Genomic DNA, 22,344 nt, shown 5'->3' with positions numbered 1-22,344 from the left:
GGCATTTTATGTCTCTCGATATGTATTGCTGGATATTTTAATCCAGGGTTTTCTTGCTGCTCTTTCTTCCCTTTCCTGTCTACCTGCCATTTCACTATTACTACCAACCCTTATTATTACTGGCCAACAGATAATAGGGAAGGATAATATTCTGCTTCAAGATCTTGTCTCAAAAATAAAAATAGCCCTGTCATCATCTTAATGAGTAAAAAGGACCAAGTGGTGAGTATCTATAAAGGAAGGTTCCCATCAAGCTGGGTTAGCACGACATCACCTTCCATTATAGATAAAAGCCTGTCCAGCCTTGACATTTGCTAATGGAAACTACCATTTGGTGAGGGACTTTTTTGTGCCAGGCACCTTACATGTACTATATCATTAAAACTTCACACTAATCCTAGGAACTGCATATTAATATTCCCATTTTACAGATGGGGAAACTAAAGCAGGAAAGGGGTAAATAATATGAACCAGTTCAAACAGCTGTTGGGTGGCAGAGCTGGAACTACAACACAGGGCTCTCTGGCTCCAAAGTCTACTCTCTTTCTATCTAGCTACAAGGCTCACAGGACAGTGCTCTGAAGAAGCAATGGCTCAGTAAAAGGGATAAGATTCAACTCTGCACCACAGTCTCCCACCCCAATCCCTTGCCCTATGCATCTCCTCCATCTGGCTGTCCCTGAGTTGTATCCTCTATAATAAACTGGTAAACATAAATAAAAGCAAAAACAATCTAGCAGCATATAGAGGAGAGAGGAAGAAGCAGGTGAGATCTAGGTAAAAGGAAACAGATTTAAGAAAAAAGGTTAAATTTTTAACTTAAAAAAATTTTTATATAAATATGAAAAATACATAAACATTTCTCAGTGCATACTAAGAACTGGCAAAGGATAAAGTCAAAGAAGAAACGAAAGACTGGTCTCAAACAGAATCATACTTACCACTTATTAAACATTCCATAATTAAATGTTTTCATCCGCAGAGCTTATATTACTGTATGTTAATTCTCTTACCGTTAGTAATTATTTTCCTACTAGACACTATAATAAACCATGTTATCAAGAAAGTTTCTTATTGAATTCTGTTGACTAATATGCTGATTAAGAGATGCATCATGTTCTTTGAAAACACCTTGGGATACATAGCAAACTGTTAATATTTAGTAGAGATCCTGGGGAATTAGAGATAAATTTGGGGAGAAGCACTCATCACTTCAAAATTCTCTACAACTATCATGTATTACCATTTTTAATAAACAAAATATAATATTACTATAACAAAATAATTTCCGAGATTTTCATGGAATTAAAACACATACACAGAAAAACACTCAGCATCAAAACTATACTGAATAGAATTTAACCATCCTGATGCATCAGTAGCTCCCAGAAAGGACTTTACATAAACAGAATAAACTCATTAACTTTAAATTACAATATTGTAAAGTTATTAAATGCTAAGCAAGGGAGTTCCCTAGTGGCCTAATGGTAAGGATTCCAGGCTTTCACTGCCATGGCCCGGATTCAATCTCTGGTCTGGGAACTGAGATCCTGCAAGCTGCGGGGCATGGCCAAAAAAAAAAAAATGCTAAGCAAATCACTTCACTAGATTACTAATTCTTCATGTTGGTAAAATGCAACCTCTAAATAGCAAAAACGAGCAAACTTTGCCAGAATGTTATACAGCATGACTTTAAACTCCTTCTGGTGGGTTACAAGCAAGTCCTTTCTTCCTCATTTTCAAATAAAGAAAACAAAATAAATCAAAAAACTACCTGCCTATTCAAGAAGACCTACTAGACACAAGGTAGAGGAAGGAATACGGTAACATTAAAAAGTTCAGGAAAATGTCCTTTCAAGAAGATACAACAAGCCTATTTTATAAATTCTAGAGATACTGCTATTAGCAACCACATTGCCGTACTGTGGTTCCATAACTATAAGACTTGGTTGTTTCTATTTTGAAACTTTCAACAAATAGAAGGTTTAAGAGTTGCCAAAATCAATCATTTAATATTAAATGAGTGCTCAATATATAAAACGCATTCCTGAACTTGAAAGTACCTATTCTGGGTCCAAACTAAGGTATTCCATGTAAAATTGCTATTAAATACCTTCTACCATCACACACACATACACACACACACACACACACACACACACACACACACACACCTCTAACAAAATTATTTCTAACTAAAGGGCATAAAATATAAAACTGCTACCCATATGTGGTTTAAAATTAGTAACAAATGCTTTATAACCCTAGAAAGGAAAATATTTTCTCAAAATGTTATTTCTCAAGGAAATTTTCCATGAAATATTTTAAAAAGATGTACAAATCAGGGCATGCTACATTAGAGAAGAAAAAAGAAAACCACAGGATGATGTGAGATGATCCCCTCCCCATCCCACCCACCTCCCTACAAAAAAAAGAAAAAAAAACTCACTATACAACAGATCTAGAGATGGACTAAACCAGGTTGGAGAGGTCAGAAGACTCTGGAAGAGACTCTTCAAGAACACGAAACCAAGTAAAGAATACCAAGTATGTTTAAATATACTAAAAAAAGACTTAAAAAACCAGAGGAAGGGTGGGGGTAATTAAAGACAAGTACACAGAATGCTAAGTCATGTGTTACACAGGAAAGGAAAGGTAATCACTATGTAATAATATTACATAACACTTATATAGAGCCTACTATGTGCTAGGCACTATTCTAATTACATAGGTTAAGTGCTAACAACCGTATGAGCTAGATACTATTTATATAATACTCATTTTACAGATGAGAAAAGTTGAGCCGTACAGAAGTTAAATGACTTGCCCAAGGTCACACAGCTAATAAGTGGCAAGTAGACTACATGACTCATAACCACCTTACGAGTCAGAAGACAGGCACATGGCAGGTGAGGAGTGTAATAGCTAAACCCTTCTTCTGCCATTCCAGGAAGCCTAGAGAGAAGGCCTAAAACCAGATTATCAAGACAGAGCAATTTAACCATGTATTTTAGAGATATGGAATTAAGTGCCAAAATAATCTGTTGAAAATGGTGAAAGATAAATAAGTTCTGGGGATACAACGTACAACATGATGAGTGTAGTTAACAATATTCTACTGTATATTTGAAAGTTGCTTAAGAGAGTAAATCTTAAAAAGTTCTCATCACAAGGGGAAAAAAACTGAAACTATGTGAGGTGATGAACATTAACTAAACTTACTGTGGTAATCATTTCACAATATATACATGTATCTAATCATTATGTTGTATACCTTAAACTTATACAATGTTATGTCAATTATTTCTCAATAAAACTGGGATAAAATGTTGAAAGAGATATCTGGTATAGGGTGTTAGGATTATTTGACTCTAAGCCATGTGCATGTCTTTTCAAGAATCAAAGCCATATTTAAAAAATAATAATTGGGGGCTTCCCTGGTGGCGCAGTGGTTAGGAATCTGCCTGCCAGTGCAGGGGACACGGGTTTGATCCCTGGTCCAGGAAGATCCCACATGCCACAGAGCAACTAAGCCCGTGCGCCACAACTACTGAGCCTGCGCTCTAGAGCCCATGAGCCACAACTACCGAGCCTGTGTGCCACAACTACTGAAGGCTATGCACCAAGAGCCCGTGCTCTGCAACAAGAGAAGCCACTGCAACAAGAAGCCCACGCACCACAACAAAGAGTAGCCCCCACTTGCCGCAACCAGAGAAAAGCCCACACGCAACAATGAAGACCCAATGCAGCCCAAAATATAAAATAAAATAAATAAATTTATTTAAATAATAATAATAATTGGTATAATAATCTCTAAACTGTACAGTGTATATATATTAAGTTTCCTTTCCTACAGACAGTATTTTAAGTTGAATGCCATTTTCCAGCTGCGTGAAGATTCCATCTAAAAGACAAACTGTTTTCTTATTCTGAGTTAAGGCATCTTGTCACTTGAAGCACACTTTAAAACAATTAATACAGCATTAAGGCAATGTGTTTATACTTTCCGCTCAGTGTTACTAACCAGACAAGTTACTCTTTGCCCCACAACTAAATATCCGCCCAGTGGCAAAAACACACAGCTCACCTCTTTCAGCCTCTTCCTGGGGGACATCACCTTAAGGTGAACAAGGCTTGACAGACCGGCATCAAGGAACACAATCATGTTATTCTTTTCTTTTCACATCAATCTCACATCCTTCCTAACGTTGTCGTCTTCAGTGACCCAGCTCTTACAGTGGGTATGTCTACACATTCACCATTATTTGTTGATTGTTCCTAGCTTCTCCACTCAAAAGGTAATGTTATTTACAACAGGAAAACATACAGAAACCCAATCATCAAATCTGCTTGAATTCTAAATAAACAAAGATTTTCGATTCTATTTGCTAATGCTTGCCATCTGGAGTGTATCAGAGTAGATGCCAAGTTTTTCTTTGTACTGCTACTGATCACAGAACTCTTGTAAAAAGAAATCTAGAGCAATCTTTTGAATTTAAAACAGAACGAAGAGCTGCTCTGAGACAGGAGCAGCGAGGGGGAGCCACTCTCACCTGTGCCCAATTTCATATCTTCTCTTTCAAAGCAATTAAGCTTAAATAAGCAGATGCCCTCCTCTCCTCCATCCAAAACTTACCTTCCTGCAAGAGTTTAGAAGATAACAAATGACTTTAAATACCACCTTCTCTGTAAAACTCCTCCTGTCCCCCAATGACAAATGACATTTCTTCTAAACCCTTTAGCAATTACTGCCTCTACAATTCAATTAATAATCTATTTCATTGTAATCTCTGTTGATTTGATCTCGGGTAAACTTTGAACAAACTAAAAGCAGTGTAAGTTTTTTAAAGGAACTATATTTCAAAATGCTTCTCCTCTACTGTCACTTCAAAGTAAAAAGCCCAAGACAATGTGTAAAGACCAACATTTAAGATTTGGTACACACCTTAAGTTAAGGTACACACCGTAAGTATTCATGGTAAACTAATTTTTTCATATCTATTCTGAAAAGTCATAAGCTATGGACCAATTACCAAGATTTTAAAATAATCCTCCTTGATTCTATTTCAGCAAACAAACCCCACGTTCAACAAGATTATGAACATACTCCTAGAAAAGCAGAACATGCTTCACATTTTTCAGACTACCTGGTATTCTGAAGAAGTTTACAATGCACTGGGGATCAATGCTATACCACATCGATTTTTCTCCCAACTATGTTTTCAATGTAGCTATCATCAACTAACATTTTGAAATTCATCACATTCATTGAAAAGTAGCTATCCAAATAAATAGCCTTGTATTTTCCTCAGAGGATTTCAGAGTGTTTTATACGTGGTTCATGAAACTTACATCAAATCCCAGCTTTAATAAGAGGACTAACAGGATTATTCTCATTGAATAAACTGAGGAACTGTCTTACAAAACAACTAACTTAGCTAAAGGCTTATATTTCAAAATACATGAAGATTTGGGCTTCCCTGGTGGCGCAGTGGTTGAGAGTCCGCCTGCCGATGCAGGGGACACGGGTTCGTGCCCCGGTCCGGGAAGATCCCACATGCCGCTGAGCGGCTGGGCCCGTGAGTCATGGCCGGTGAGCCTGCGCGTCCGGAGCCTGTGCTCAGCAACGGCAGAGGCCACAACAGTGAGAGGCCCGCGTACCACAAAAAAAAAAAAAATGCTTAAGATGGTGACGTCTCTATGTCTTTTTTAACCACAGTAAGAAAGAAATTCATTTTTTAAAAAGTTACAAAACTGTATACCTATGTATAATAAAGAACAACGATCCTGTTTTTGTTTTCAAAAGATAAAAACAACAGGTAACATTTAAATGTGTACTACATGCCAAGCACTGATTTAGGGACTTACTATGCATTAACTGTTAATCCTTACAACTCTAAAGGGTAGGTACTATTATTTCCCATTCTACAGATGAGGAAACTGAAGCACAGAGAGATTAATTAACATGTAAAAGAACCACACAGCTAATTAATCACAAAGCCAGGATTTAAATGCAGGCCCTCTGTACACAGTATCCATGCTCTAACCTCTATGTAATATATACATAAAAGTCTGAAAAGACAAAAACCAAACTGTTAACACTCTCCTAGGATATGATCATGACAGAGTTTTCACTTTATAAACTTCTGTTTTAAATTTATGCAAAGATCATGTACTGCTTTTTATACTGAAAATACAAATGAAGGTATTTACATTTTGAAAAAATATACTCAATGGAACAGCAAGGTCTCTACCCTGCTAACAATCATTTTATTTCCTTATATTTCTGTACTGAGACTCTTTACCACCGTAAAGCTAATCTACCTCCCATAACACACGTCTCAGCTTGCTCCTGCTTCCATAAACGTATCCTTCCCCTGGAGAGAATGTCCTCTCCTTTGCACTGATACACACCCTTTCACTTACTTTTTTTTTTTCTTTCAGTTTATCCAAATTCAGGTTATTTTCTTTTATATCTTTATTGGAGTATAATTGCTTTACAATGCTGCGTTACTTTCTGCTGTAGAACAAAGTGAATCAGCTATACATATACATATATCCCCATATCTCCTCCCTCTTGCACCATCCTCCCACCCTCCCTACCTTCTACCTCTAGGTGGTCACAAAGCACCGAGCTGATCTCCCTGTGCTATGCAGCTGCTTCCCACGAGCTATTTTACATGTGGTAATGTATATATGTCAATACTACCCTCCTGCTCCATCCCAGCTTCCCCTTCCCCATACCATCTCAAGTCCATTCTCTATGCCTGCGTCTTTATTCCTGTCCGGCCCCTAGGTTCATCAGAACCATTTTCTTTTGAATTCCATATATATGTATCAGCATATGGTAATTGTTTTTCTCTGACTTACTTCCCTCTGCATGACTGACAGACTCTAGGTTCATCTACCTCAGTTCAAATAACACAATTCCGTTTCATTTTATGGCTGAGTAATATTCCATTGTATATATGTGCCACATCTTCTTTATCCATTCATCTGTCAATGGACACTTAGGTTGCTTCCATGTCCTGGCTATTGTAAATAGAACTGCAATGAACATTTTGGTACATGACTCTTTTTGAATTATGGTTTTCTTAGGGTATATGCCCAGTAGTGGGATTGCTGGGTCATATGGTACTACTATTTTTAGTTTGTTAAGGAACCTCCATACAGTTCTCCATAGTGGCTGTATCAATTTACATTCCCACCAACAGTGCAAGAGAGTTCCCTTTTCTCCACACTCTCTTCAGCATTTATTGTTTCTAGATTTTTTGATGATGACCATTCTGACCGGTGTGAGGTGATACCTCATCGTGGTATTGACTTGCATTTCTCTAATGATTACTGATGTTGAGCATCCTTTCATGTGTTTGTTGGCAATCTGTATATCTTCATTGGAGAAAAGTCTATTTAGGTCTTCCACACATTTTTGGATTGGGTTGTTTTTTTGATATTGAGCTGTCTGAGCTATTTGTACATTTTAGAGATTACTCCTTTGTCAGTTGCTTCATTTGCAAATATTTTCTCTCATTCTGAGGGTTGTCTTTTCGTCTTGTTTATGGTCTCTTTGCTGTGCAAAAGCTTTTAAGTTTTATTAGGTCCCATTTGTTTATTTTTGATCTTATTTCCATTTCTCTAGGAGGTGGGTCAAAAAGGATCTTGCTGTGATTTATGTCATAGAATGTTCTGCCTATGTTTTCTTCTAAGAGTTTTATAGTGTCTGGCCTTAAGTTTAGGTCTTTAATCCATTTTGAGTTTATTTTTGTGTATGGTGTTAGGAAGTGTTCTAATTTCAGTCTTTTATATATAGTTGTCCAGTTTTCCCAGCACCACTTATTGAAGAGGCTGTCTTTTCGCCATGATATATTCTTGCCTCCTTTGTCAAAGATAAGGTGACCATATGTGAGTGGGTTTACCTCTAGGCTTTCTATCCTGTTTCATTGATCTACATTTCTGTTTTTGTGCAGGTACCATACTGTCTTGATTACTGTAGCTCTGTAGTATAGTCTAAAGTCAGTGAGCCTGATTCCTCCAGCTCTGTTTTTCATTCTCAAGATTGCTTAGGCTATTCAGGGTCTTTTCTGTTTCCACACAAACTGTACAATTTTTTGTTCTAGTTCTGTGAAAAATGCCAGTGGTAGTTTGATAGGGATTGCATTGAATCTGTAGATTGCTTTGGGTAGTAGAGTCATTTTCACAATGTTGATTCTTCCAATTCCAAGAACATGGCATATCTTTACATCTGTTTGTATCAGCTTTGATTTCTTTCATCAGTGTCTTATAGTTTTCTGCATACAGGTCTTTTGTCTCCTTAGGCTGGTTTATTCCTAGGTTGGTTTATTTTATTCCATTTGTTGCAATGGTAAATGGGAGTTTCCTTAATTTCTATTTCAGCTTTTTGCTGTTAATAATAGGAATACAAGGGATTTCTGTGCTACTTTACCAAATTCATTGACGAGCTCTAGTAGTTTTCTGGTAGCATCTTTAGGATTCTCTATGTATAGTATCATGTCAGCTGCAAACAGTGACAGTTTTACTTCTTGTTTTCTGATTTGTATTCCTTTTATTTCTTTTTCTTCTCTGATTGCTATGGCTAAAACTTCCAAAACTATTTTGAATAATGGTGAGAGTGGGAAACCTTGTCTTGTTCCTGATCATACAGGAAATGGTTTAAGTTTTTCACCACTGAAAATGATGTTGGCTGTGGGTTTTTCTTATATGGCCTTTATTATGTTGAGGTAGGTTTCCTCTATGCCCACTTTCTGGAGAGTTTTTATCATAAATGGGTGTTGAATTTTATCAAAAGCTTTTTCTGCATCTATTGAAATTATCATATGGTTTTTATCCTTCAATTTTTTAATATGGTTTTTCACATTGATTGATTTGGTATATTGAAGAATCCTTGCATTCCTGGGATAAACCTCACTTATGTACGATCCTTTTAATGTGTTGTTGGATTCTTTTTGCTAGTGTTTTGTTGAGGATTTCTGTATCTGTATTCATCAGTGATATTGGCCTGTAGTTTTCATTTTTGTAACATCTTTGTCTGGTTTTGGTATCAGAGTGATGGTGGCCTTGTAGAATGACTTTGGGAGTGTTCCTCCCTCTGCTATATTTTGGAAGAGTTTGAGAAGGACAGGGGTTAGCTCTTCTCTAAATATTGATAGAATTCACTTGTGAAGCCATCCAGTCCTGGGTTTTTGTTTGTTGGAAGATTTTTAATCCAGTTTCAATTTCAGTGCTTGTAACTGGTCTGTTCACATTTTCTATTTCTTCCTGGTTCAGTCTTGGAAGGTTGTGCTTTTCTAAGAATTTGTCCATTTCTTCCAGGTTGTCCATTTTATTGGCATATAGTTCTTGTAGTACTCTCTCATGACCCTTTGTATTTCTGCACCGTCAGTTGTTACTTCTCCTTTTTCACTTCTAATTCTGTAGATTTGAGTCTTCTCCCTTTTTTTCTTGATGAGTCTAACGGTTTATCAATTTTGTTTAACTCACAAAGAACAAGCTTTTGGTTTTATTGATCTTTGCTATTGTTTCCTTCATTTCTTTTTCATTTATTTCTGATCTGATCTTTATGATTTCTTTCCTTCTGCCAACTTTGGGTTTTTCTTGTTCTTCTTTCTCTAATTGTAAGGTTAGGTTGTTTATTTGAGATTTTTCTTGTTTCTTGAGGTGGGATTGTATTGCTATAACCTTCCATCTTAGAACTGCTTTTACTGCATGCCATAAGCTTTTGGTCATTGTGTTTTCATTGTCATCTGTTTCTAGGTATTTTTTGATTTCCTCTTTGGTTTCTTCAGTAATCTCTTGGTTATTTAGTAGTGTATTGTTTAGCTTCCATATGTTTGTATTTTTTACAGATTTTTTTCCCTGTAATTGATATCTAGTCTCATAACGTTGTGGTCAGAAAAGATACTTGATACAATTTCAATTTTCTTAAATTTACCAAGGCTGATTTGTGACCCAAGATATGATCTATCCTGGAGTATGTTCCATGTGTACTTGAGAAGAAAGTGTATTCTGTTGTTTTTGGATGGAATGTCCTGTAAATATCAATTAAGTCCATCTAGTCTAATGTTTCATTTAAAGCTGGTGTTTCCACATTTATTTTCATTTTGGATGATCTCTGTCCATTGGTGAAAGTGGGGTGTTAAAGTCCCCTACTATTACTGTGTTCCTGTGAATGTCCCCTTTTATGGCTGTTAGTATTTGCGTTATGTATTGAGGTGCTCCTATGTTGGGGCATGAATATTTACAATTGTTGTATTTTCTTCTTGGATTGATCCCTTGATCATTATGTAGTGTCCTCTGTGTCTTTTAATAGTCTTTATTTTAAAGTCTATTTTGTCTGATATGAGTATTCCTACTCAGCTTTATTTTGATTTCCATTTGCATGGAATATCATTTTCCATCCCCTCACTTTCAGTCTGTATGTGTCCCTAGATCTGAAGTGGGTCTCTTGTAGACAGCATATATATGGGTCTTGTTTTTGTATCCATTCAGTCAGTCTGTGTCTTTTGGTTGGAGCTTTTAATCCATTCACATTTAAGGTAATTATCAATATGCGTGTTCCTATTACCATTTTCTTAATTGTTTTGGTTTTGGTTTTGTAGGCCTTTTCCTTCTCTTGTGTTTCCTGCCTAGAGAAGTTCCTTTAGCATTTGTTGTAAAGCTAGTTTGGTGGTGCTGAATTCTCTTAGCTTTTGCTTGTCTGAAAAGCTTTTGATTTCTCCGTCAAATCTGAGTGAGATCCTTGCTGGGTAGAGTAATTTTGGTTGTAGGATTTTCTCTTTCATCACTTTAACTATATCCTGCCACTCCCTTCTGGCCTACAGAGTTTCTGCTGAAAAATCAGCTGATAACCTTGTGGGGATTCCTTTGTATGTTGTTACTTTTCCCTGCTGCTTTTAATACTTTTTCTTTGAATTTAATTTTTGTTAGTTTGATTAATATGTGTCTTGATGTGTTTCTCCTATGGTTTATCCTGTATGGGACTCTATGTGCTTCCTGGACTTGGGTGACTATTTCCTTTCCCATGTTAGGGAAGTTTTTGACTATAATCTCTTCAAATATTTTCTCAGACCCTTTCTTTTTCTCTTCTTCACCTGGGACCCCTATAATTTGAATGTTGGTGCATTTAGTGTTGTCCCAGAGGTCTCTGAGATTGTCTTCGATTTTTTTTTCATTCTTTTTTCTTTATTCTGCTCCTCGGCGGTTATTTCCACCGTTTTGTCTTCCAGCTCATTTATTCGTTCTTCTGCCTCAGTTATTCTGTTATTGATTCCTTCTACTGTATTTTTCATTTCAGTTATTGTTGTTCATCTCTGTTTGTTTGTTCTTTAGTTCTTCTAGGTCCTTGTTAAATGTTTCTTGTATTTTCTCCATTCTTTTTCCAAGATTTTGGATCATCTTTACTATCATTACTCTGAATTCTGTTTCAGGTAGACTATTTCCTCTTCATTTCTTTGGTCTGTTGGGTTTTTACCTTGCTCCATCACGTGCTGCGTATTTCTGTCTTCCCATTTTTTAAAATTTACTGTGTTTGGGGTCTCCTTTTTGTAGGCTGCAGGTTCATAGTTCCTATTATTTCTGGTGTCTGCCCCCAGTGGGTGAAATTGGCTTCCTGGTTAGGGGGACTGGTGCCTGTTCTGGTAGATGGGGCTGGATTTTGTCCCTCTGGTGCGCAGGGATGCATCAGGTGGTGTGTTTTGGGGTGTCTGTAAACTAAGTATGACTTTAGGCAGCCTCTCTACTAATGGGTGGGGTTGTGTTCCCATCTTGCTAGTTGTTTGGCATGGATCATCCAGCACTAGAGCTCTCTGGCTGTTGGGTGGAGGTGGGTCTTAGTGTTGAGACAGAGATCTTTGGGAGAGCTCTCGCTGATGAATACTACATGGAGCTGGGAGGCCTCTGGTCATCCAACATCCTGGACTCGGCTCTCCCACCTTGGAAGGTCAGGCCTGAAACCCAGCCTGAGCACCAAGACCCTGCCAGCCACACGGCTCGGAAGAAAAGGAGGAGAAAAAATAAATAAATAAATAAGAAAACGAACAGGGCTTCCCTGGTGGCGCAGTGGTTAAGAATCCACCTGACAATGCAGGGGACATGGGTTCGAGCCCTCGTCCAGGAAGCTACCACATGCCACGGAGCAACTAAGCCCATGTGCCACAACTACTGAGCCTGAGCTCTAGAGCCCGTGAGCCACAACTACTGAAGCCTGCATGCCGAGAGCCCGTGCTCCACAACGAGAAGCCACCGCAGTGAGAAGCCACGCACCACAACGAAGAGTAACCCCCACTCACTGCAACTAAAGAAAGCCCATGCACAGCAATGAAGACCCAATGCAGCCAAAACTAAATAAATAAATAAATTTATTAAAAAAAAAAAAAACTGAACAGAGACTCAAAACAAATGGTAAAAGCAGACAAAATCACACAAAGAAACATACACACACACACACTCACAAAAAGAGGAGAAAGAAAAAAAAAAGGAAAAGAGCAACCAAACATAGAAACAAATCCACCAATGATAACAAGCACTTAAAACTAAACTAAGATAAAACCAAAACCAAAAATAGACATAAAACCAGAAACAAATTAGACACAGAAAGCAAACCCCAAGTCTACAGCTGCTCCCCAAAGTCCACCGCCTTTTTTGGGGAGCATTCATTGTCTATTCAGATATTCCACATACACAGGGTTTACCAAGCCAATTGCTGGCATTTAGTCCACTGCTCCTGAGGCTACACAGAGAAATTTCCCTTTCTATTCTTCGTTTGCACAGCTCCTGGGGTTCAGCTTTGGTTTTGGTCCCTGAGGGCGTGTTGGCCGCCCTCAGGCATCTGTTTCCTGCCCAGATAGGAGGGGGTTAAAGCAGTGGCTGATTAGAGCTCTCTTGCTTACTCAGGCCGAGGAGAGGGAGGGGTACAGCAGTCACAGATGGAATGCGGGGCATGTCTGTGGCAGCAAAGGCCAGAGTGACACTGCAACAGCCTGAGGTGCACCATGTGTTCCCCTGGGGAAGTTGTCCCTGGATCACGGGACCCTGGCAGTGGTGTGCTGCACAGGCTCCCAGGAGGGTGAGGGTAGTGACCTGCGCTTGCAAACAGGATACTTGGTGGCAGCAGTAGCGGTCCATGCCCGCCTCTGGGGTCCAAGATGATAGCTGCAGCTCGTGCCCATCTCTGGAGCTCACTTAGGTGGTGCTCTGTCACCTGTGGGAACACAGAGCAGGAAGCCCCTCTCCTCGCGCACTCCAAGACAATGGTCTTTTGCCTCTTCAGCAGCTCCAGACTTTTTCCCAGACTCCCTCCCTGCTAGCTGTGGTGCACTAGCCCCCTTCAGGCTGTGTTCATGCAGCCAACCCCAGTCCTCTCCCTGGGGTCTGACCACCGAAGCCTGAGCCTCAGCTCCCAGCCCTCCCCCCATGTTGCAACACAGGAGCACCTCAATATATAAAGCAAGTTTTAGAATACTTGCAGTGATTTCATTTATAAAAATCTCAAAAACACCAAAACTAAACAATGTATTATCTAAGGAATCAAACATGAAAAGTAAATGAATGATAAACACAAAATTCAGAATAGGGAGTTCCACTTGGGTGAGAGACACGTAAGAGCCTTCTGGTTTTACTTGCCTTACTAATAATGTTCTTTTTAATAACTTAGATGGTTAAGTATAGAGGCATTTACTATATCACGTTTCTTTAGATCCTATGGATGACTTACTGTTAGTTTTTTATTCTATTCAACATCTAATAAAAACAAATGAGTAAAAAAAAAAAAAAAACTTATAGATCCTGACTTTAAGGTGCTTAAAAACCTCAATTCAAAAGCAACACTAAATCACATAACTGCATTTATATTTTTCTCCACATATTAGTAGTGAACAATGCAGAGTTATCAGTATTCAAATAGTTAAACCCATCACTAGCACCAATTAGTGGAATAATCAGTAAGAAAATTAATCCCCATTCAGAGGGAAAAAAAAAAAAAAAGCCATGCCATGTCTAAAACCTAATGGCATTTACATTTACCTATTTTACTAAATGATTTGAGCTCATAGCTTGATCGATAAAGCAGGATAACCTTCAGAATCTGATGCAAAGGGCTGCCCTTTTTTACCTTTTATCAAGGCAGAACCAATAAATACAAGTTCAAAATATGGAAAAGTCTCTGTTGCCTCCCACTATATGATGATAAGGAAACTGCTAAAGCCACAAAATTTCACTTATACCCAAACCACTCTTTAGAGGCCTGAGCCTATGACCCAGATAAATGTCACACTAGCCAACTCCAGCTGACAGGGATTTTAGGAATGCTTTCCAACAGACATGGCACAGCTCTGGTATATCAGGAAGAAGTCCCCACTGAACTTAGCTATAAAACAGATAGGTTACTAGAGACAAAAACAGGAAAGAACTTTTTTTTTTTAATGGTAAGAAGACTTTAACATGAGATCTACCCTCTTAACAATTGTTAAGTGTCAATAATAATTTACATTGGGACTTCCCTGGCAGTCCAGTGGTTAAGGCTCCACACTTCCAATGCAGGGGGTACGTGTTCAATCCTTGGTCAGGGAACTAAGATCCCACATGCCGCAGGGCACAGCCAAAAAATTTATATATATATAATTTACATCGTTGTGAGTACAATGGTAAAGAGCAGATCTCTAGAGTTTATCCATCTTACTTGACTGAAATTTTATGCCTACTAATTAGTAACTCCCCATTTCCCCCTTCACCCAACCCCTGGCAACCACTCTTTGAGTGTCTGATTTTGACTATTTCAGGTACCTTTTGTAAGTGGAATCACACAGTATTTGTCTTTCTGAGACTGACTTATTTCATTCTGCACAATGTCCTCCAGATGCATCCATGTTGTGGCACACTGCAAAATTCCCTTCTTTGTTAAAATTGAATAGTATTCTGGGCTTCCCTGGTGGCGCAGTGGTTTGAGAGTCCGCCTGCCGATGCAGAAGACGTGGGTTCGTGCCCTGGTCTGGGAAGATCCCACATGCCACGGAGCGGCTAGGCCCGTGAGCCATGGCCACTGAGCCTGCGCATCTGGAGCCTGTGATCCGCAATGGGAGAGGCCACAACAGTGAGAAGCCCGCGTAACGCAAAAAAAAAAAAAAAAATTGAATAGTATTCTGTTATATATTTATACCACATTTTGTTTATTTGTTCATCCATCCATGGATATGTAGGTTGTTTCCACAACTTAGCTATTGTGAATGGTGCACAAAAGGAAAACTCTTTGCAATGAATAATTGAGGGGAATTTTCAGAGGGCCCCCTTTCCTAGGTTCAACTATAGCTGCTAAATACACACATTGAGAAAGGCAGGCCTAGCTTACAGGGTGTGTTGAATTGTTCTTTATTCAAAGCCAGATCTGAGATTGATATCAACCAAAGAAAAAAAAGATTTATAATTGTTGAGCTGCCCAAGCATGAATAAGCAAATGCTTCATGTTAAAACTGTGAGGTCAAGAGAGGTTCAGGATCCAGCAGAAAGGATAATTCTATTTATATTTGGTTACATTAAAACTTTAATATGGAGAGAATCCCAATGGTTGCTCTATAGAGTACTCCTGCCTATATTACATCAACTAAACGGATTTGCTATTAATACCAAAGACAATTCCTCATTTATAGAGAAGGAGCTACCATGCTAAAGCTCCTCCCTCTTGTCTAGAGCTGGGTATGTGTTTAGCAATGGGCTTATCTGTCTGTCATCCCCACCAAATTATTAAGACCAAACTAAAAATGTTGTAAGTATGCCAAATCTGAAACAGACTAACCCCCACCAAAAGAAAAAGTGACTAAAACTTCTACCACAAGCTATATCAATAGTATAAGATCACATCTACTTCCAGTAGCCCTTCAATCTCTAAAACAGTAACTCAGAGTTAAAGATTTGTTCAACTTTTTACTATCTACCAACCAAATGATGCTTGGTTTTCACAAGTTCTACTGGAATAAAAGTATAATTCATGACAAGCATTTATAATACAAACATGTCAATAAAAGGAGATCTCCATTCACCACCAGAAGTTTCTCAAACTAGTAACAATCCATTGACTACACTGTGAGAACTACTAGCAGCTTGGGGTGCTTCAATCCTTGGTTCCTGGGTTTCTGTACCAGTCCTACTATTATCCTATACTCCCGAGTAAATCAAAATGATTTAAATTTCACAAGAACATTTATTGAAGAGCAGTTAAACAGTAGCTAAAAAAATTGAAAAGAAAGTAAATTCAACCATAAGTGAGTAAATAAAGCACGGTACACCGATCACGTTGTATATTAGTCCAGCCACTACAAAGGATAATATGAATGTAGCTATTACAGACATTCCCAATGTGTTAGTTAAGACGTAAAAGTAAGCAAATTCCCTAAGATTATGTATATTATGGTACCATTCTGACAAAAACACATACAAGTATATGCACATAAATGTATATAAGAATATATAAATGTGTTTGTAAGAATACTCATCAAAAAACTCACAGAAATAATCACTGGGTAACTTTTCACCTGCATTTTCTAATTTTTTCTACAGCAAAAGTTATTTTTGTTTAAAAAAAAAATCACAACCTCTCTAGACCTTCATCCTATTCATTTTTTAATAAGAAGCTAAGACAGTTGTACCCAAACACCAACCTTACAACAATATCTAGGCATAGTGTGAGGTAATGTGAGGAATTTAAAGAAAATCCCTAGAAATAAAAAGTATAATATGGTAATACCTCCAAGGAGGATGAAGATGAGTTCCAGAAACACTCCGCATTCTCAGGAACTTTGTTACCAAAGGAGAAAGCGTCTTAGAGGGCAGGTCTGCATTTCAAAGATGCTACATGTTGGAAGGGCAATTCCTTCCTCACTTTCCAACTCCAACATACAAGATGCCCACCCACTTACTTTCTTACTGAAGACCCAATCAGTCACCTTACATCACCACTACTTCTTTGAAAGAACCTATTGCAAGAATTTGTTCAAAATGTTCATAACAAACGATGCTTCTCCATTTCATAGAATATGTTTATTTACTGCTTATATTTTTATTTTTTTAAATACATCTTTATTGGAGTATAATTGCTTCACAGTGCTGGGTTAGTTTCTGTTGTACAACAAAGTGAATCAGCCATATGCACACATATATCCCCATATCCCCTCCCTCTTGAGCCTCCCTCCCACCCTCCCTATCCCACCCCTCTAGGTGGTCACAAAGCAAAGAGCTGATCTCCCTGTGCTATGCTGCTGCTTCCCACTAGCTACCTATTTTACATTTGGTGATGTATATATGTCAATGCTACTCTCACTTTCCCCCAGCTTCCCCCTCTCCCCACACCGTGTCAAGTCCATTCTCTGTCTACGTCTTTATTCCTGCCCTGCCACTCGGTTCATCAGTGCCATTTCTATTTTTTTTTAGATTCCGTATATATGCATTAGCATATGGTATTTGTTTTTCTTTCTGACTTACTTCCCTCTGCATGACAGACTCTAGGTCCATCCACCTCACTACAAATAACTCAATTTCATTTCTTTTTATGGCTGAGTAATATTACATTGTATATTTGTACCAAATCTTTATCCATTCATCTGTTGATGGACATTTAGGTTGCTTCCATGTCCTGGCTATTGTAAGTAGTGCTGCAATGAACATTGTGGTACATGTCTCTTTTTGAATTATGGTTTTCTCAGGGTATATGCCCAGTAGTGGGATTGCTGGGTCATATGGCACTTCTGTTTTTGGTTTTTTAAGGAACCTCCATGCTGTTCTCCATATTGGTTGTATCAATTTACATTCCCACCAAGAGTGCAGCATTCCACTACACCCTTTCCAGCATTTATTGTTTCTAGATTTTTTGATAATGGCCATTCTGACTAGTGTGAGCTGATACCTCACTGTAGTTTTGATTTGCATTTCTCTAATAATTAGTGATGTTGAGCATCTTTTCATGTGCCTCTTGGCCATCTGTATGTCTTCTTTGGTGAAATGTCTATTTAGGTCTTCTGCCCATTTTTTGATTGGGTTGTTTGGTTTTTTTTATATATATTGAGCTCCATGAGCAGTTTGTATATTTTGGAGATTAATCCTTTGTCTGATGTTTCATTTGCAAATATTTTCTCCCATTCTGAGGGTTGTCTTTGAGTCTTGTTATGGTTTCCTTTGCTATGCAAAAGCTTTTAAGTTTAATTAGGGCCCATTTGTTTATTTTTGTTTTTATTTTCATTACTCTAGGAGTCCTTAAACATTTTTAAAACTTCCTTATATCTGACTGTAATAGTATTAGACATAAGGCTATGTGTGTAATAAAACTATTTACTGAACACTGTGTGAGGCACTTCGCATGCTCTTATTCACCTTCTCCTCAGCTCCATAAAGAGGGTGTACCATTAGCCCTCTCATAAAATAGATGACTTACCCAAGGACATGGTCTCAAAAATTTTAAACCCAGGTCAGACTCCAAACCCAGGCAGGCTCTTTCCACTTATATCATACTACCTTTTAAGTTCTTATGCCTTATGAAGGGCTGCAGATCACTCAGGTCCTTCTCAGCAGATCCTCCTACTAAGGACAAGATAGCATCTGCCCTGGGGTGTTCACTAAGGGCTTGACTGCTCTTTGCTTTTCCTTCTCAGGCCCAATGACCTTTCTTCTTTCATTTAATGAACTGAGTGCCTACTGTGTACAAGGCACTTAAAAGAAATACAAAAATGAGTACAGCACAGCCTCCATCCTCAAAAAACTCTTACAAACTGTTAGGGACTACAAGTAAACTACTAAATTACTATTAAAATTGGTCAACTACTATTGAATAAGATGGATACATCTATAACGAAATACCATCAAACATCAGGAACTCCTGAAAGGCTCGATTTCAAGTAAAACGGGTTTTACTCATTAAAGGACCAAAATTTTTCTTAAAATTAAGCATCCTAAATAAAAATATTTCTATCTGCTTAAGCATAAACTCAGTATAACAATAAAAAGAGCTAACACTGATGAAATGCACTGCTATGCTAAGTGTTTTACATACACTTAGTATTTAGTCTTTAGTATTTAGTACCAACCCTGATGTTGGTACTATTCGTAGACCCATTTTAAAAGGCTATAACAAAAAACAAAGATTATCTACCTAAAGCACACAGCTGGTAAGTAATGGAGCTGTGATTCAAATGCAGTAGTCTACCTCTTTATTCTGCCTTTTGATACAATGACTCAAGCATTTATTGACCACCTATTGCATACAGCATTGTGTTGAGAAATGAGGATAGGGAACTGAACAAGATAGCTTCTTCATGACTTCACCTTCTGATTAAAAGACAGATAAACAAGAACAAAAATGAAATAATTACAGATTGTATAAAATGTTATAAAGGGAATAAGGTGGTGTGACAGGGTAACCGGGAAAGGCTTACTTCTGTTACGGCTCTTGTAGTTTTGTTCGGTTTGTTCCCAAAGACAAGCTGGCCAGATAGCCAGGCTGGGGACCAGAGGAGCAAGGAGAAGAGAAAAGACAGACGACTGCTAGTGAAAATGATCAGAGAAGTGGCACGAAGCCCTAGTTTCATCACAAATGTGGAAACTGGCTTAGGAAAAGTTAATGATTGATCAAGGTCTCAAGCTGGGACTGAAAGAATAGCTGTGATTTCTGAAGACAGGTGCCCTGACCATGGGGCTAGAATCCTGCAAGCAATGGTAACTCTATTTGTTATAGGTGGCAGTAAGCATAGTCAGACTGTGCTATGCTAGGGGAGAAATAACTTCTGTACAAAAGGTTTTCTTCCTTTGATTTTTGTGTGTGTGTGTGTGTGTGTGTGTGTGTGTGTGTGTGTTTATTTGCAAGGTGGGAAATTACAGCAGGGAAATGAACTAAGAGAAACTGGTGAGAAATTTTTAAAACTGACTAAAGGACGTAGTAACAGAAATGAAGAAAGAGACAGCTTTGAGCACCATTCAGGATATATTTGACTACAGGTATAACAATGGGACTAGAAATATACCTGCAGAATCCAACATGAAATACCTACTGTACTGAATAAACCCTGCATGTTTTCACAAATGTGTTGGCATTTTTCCATAAACCCCAATGAGCCAATGTTCTTTCTACTGAATAAAACCATGCCTAAGAGAATATCACCCATCCCTGATGAATATGGCTTCATAGTATCTTTTTAAAATCCCAGCAGGTAAGTCTGTGTACATATTAATTCATTTAACATTACCAAATGCCAACTAAATTTAAGCACAACATAAACCACATTAGTCTACTCATGCGGTACACAATTTCCAAAGATAAACTACTGTTTTTTTGTTTTAAGTCCAGGTCCCACACAAGCCTCAACAAATTATAGAATTTGAAAATTATTTTAAAGAAACAAAAGGACTCAGACCACTTTTAGCATGTTGAGTAGTCCCAATGCTATTTTTAAAATGAGCAACACTTCTCCATGTGCAACTTTTCCCAAATGATACTAACAAGGTCAAGGATCATATCCTATCTGAAAACAACACCTGTACAACATAGCTAGGATCTCTTACAACCGTTTGTCTACAAGTGCTGGACCTTAAGGATTTTATTTATACATTAATTTTACATACATCTTTATGTTTACACAGTTTATATTTGAAATATTTATATTATTGCTCTTATATATTTGTTTTCCTTCTATTCGTTTATATTTTTACATATAACAGTGCTACAGTGTACTAACCTTTGAAAAGAACCTCCTTAGGTTTTACCAAGATTTCACATTCATTAGATAATTTGGGCCTCAGAACAACCTTGTGAAATATGCAAGTAGAAGTATCATCTTCCCCTCTGCACAGAGGTGCTCAGCAAGATTAAGTAACTTGACTAGTTCAAGATCTCACAGTCAACGGCAAGGCCAGGGCCCTGACCGTGCCTTCAGACTCTTTGTTCATGCTCTCCTCGCGGGACACTACCGATTTAGTACCTTAATATTCACGTGCCTCTCTTCAACAAATCCGGACTGTAACTAAAAGCCGTACCAATGCCGCCGGGCCAATACTCCGGGCGTCTAAATGCAGCCGGAACACTAGTGCTCTTCAGTAAACATAAACACCAGCACACGTTGCAGTCCGGACCCCATTCAGTGCTGGCTTTGCTCCACCGCACAAAACTTGTTAAAATACACTACGGCTTTAAAGCATAACTCTTAATGGAACTGTCTTTTTCACTCGGTGGTAAATTCAGTAAATCAGGGGTGACTCATACTGTTAACTTATGGTTTTGTAAATTAATAATTTTGGATGCCAAAGGAAAAGAATGAATTACACAGATCCCTCTCCATCCTCAACCCCAAAGTTGCCGAAGTGTCAATGCGCAGCAGTAAAACCTACGGACAGAGGTGGGTGGGGCTGGTATACCTCCTCTCTGCGACCCCCACCGTCCCAGGTAACTCACTCTTCAAAGGCCAGCGGGTCTCTTCCGACCCCCAATCCCGTAGGGACCAGAGTGACTACCCGGCCCCGCAGCCCCCAGCGACCAAGATCAGAGCCCTGCCGGGAGCTGCAGCTGTGACGACTCGCACAGCTGGGGCTGCCGCCTTCCCCCGGCGTCCCCACCTGTCCCGGGTAGCCCGCACACCTGGCAGCCCCAGCCCGGGCAGAGGATGCGCGGTGAGAACCGGCCCCTCAACGCGGGGCCCCAGCGCGGCCGAGCGACTCAGGGCAAGTCCGCTTCCGCCCCCAGCCCACATGGCCGCGGCCGCCCGCGCCAGTACCCAGCGTGCGCCCCGCGCGGCCAGGATCCGGTGAGGCCCCAGATCCCCCGGAGGAGAGAGGGGGCGGCGGCGCTTCAGACTGTGGGGAGGAGGAAGCGCGGCCGGCGCGACCGCGGGGGTAAGAGGAGGAGCATGTCCCGACCGGCGGCGAGGTCGGGCGGAGAGGGGAGGGGGGGCGGCGGCGGCGCCGCTGGGGAGCCGGAGTCTACCTGCGAGCAGAAGTACGAGCCCTGTATCCCCAGCTTGATGCAGGTGGGACACTGGAGCTTGGCCTCACTGCTGCAACCGTCCGTCTCGCACACACGCGTCTCCACGGCCGCCATGCTGGCTGGCTGATGGAGGAGCACCTCACCGAGGAAGAAGGGGAGGAGGGAAGGAGGAACTGCTGGGCAGAAGGAGGGCAGGGGTGGGGAGAGAGGCCGAGCCGGGGGAGGAGCTCGGCCCGCCAGGCCTGGGCGCGGGAGGAGGAAGAGCACCGGGCCTGCCCAGACCACGCTGCGCGCCCCGCCCCCGCCCCGCGCGCGCAGCTGGAGCCCCGCCCCGCGGCCTTGGCCCCGCCCCCGCCCGAGGCCCCAGCCTTTTCGCGGCC

The 22,344-nt window shown here is 39.7% G+C and overlaps 1 protein-coding gene across 1 annotated transcript in view; it reads right to left on the bottom strand.

The window, feature by feature from the left end:
• Nucleotides 1–22,083, bottom strand: part of METAP1 (methionyl aminopeptidase 1) — a 67,791-nt gene extending 45,708 nt beyond the window's left edge. Inside the window, exon 1 of the mRNA XM_065877824.1 lies at nucleotides 21,965–22,083. Within this exon, the coding sequence (XP_065733896.1) occupies nucleotides 21,965–22,078 (114 nt within the window). The 5' untranslated portion in view covers nucleotides 22,079–22,083. The remainder of the gene's footprint in view (nucleotides 1–21,964) is intronic.
• Nucleotides 22,084–22,344: the final 261 nt, after the last annotated feature.

Source organism: Phocoena phocoena, chromosome 5 (genome assembly GCF_963924675.1).
Source record: "Phocoena phocoena chromosome 5, mPhoPho1.1, whole genome shotgun sequence".
Lineage (NCBI taxonomy): Eukaryota > Metazoa > Chordata > Mammalia > Artiodactyla > Phocoenidae > Phocoena > Phocoena phocoena.
This window is presented reverse-complemented; position numbering and strand designations above follow the sequence as displayed.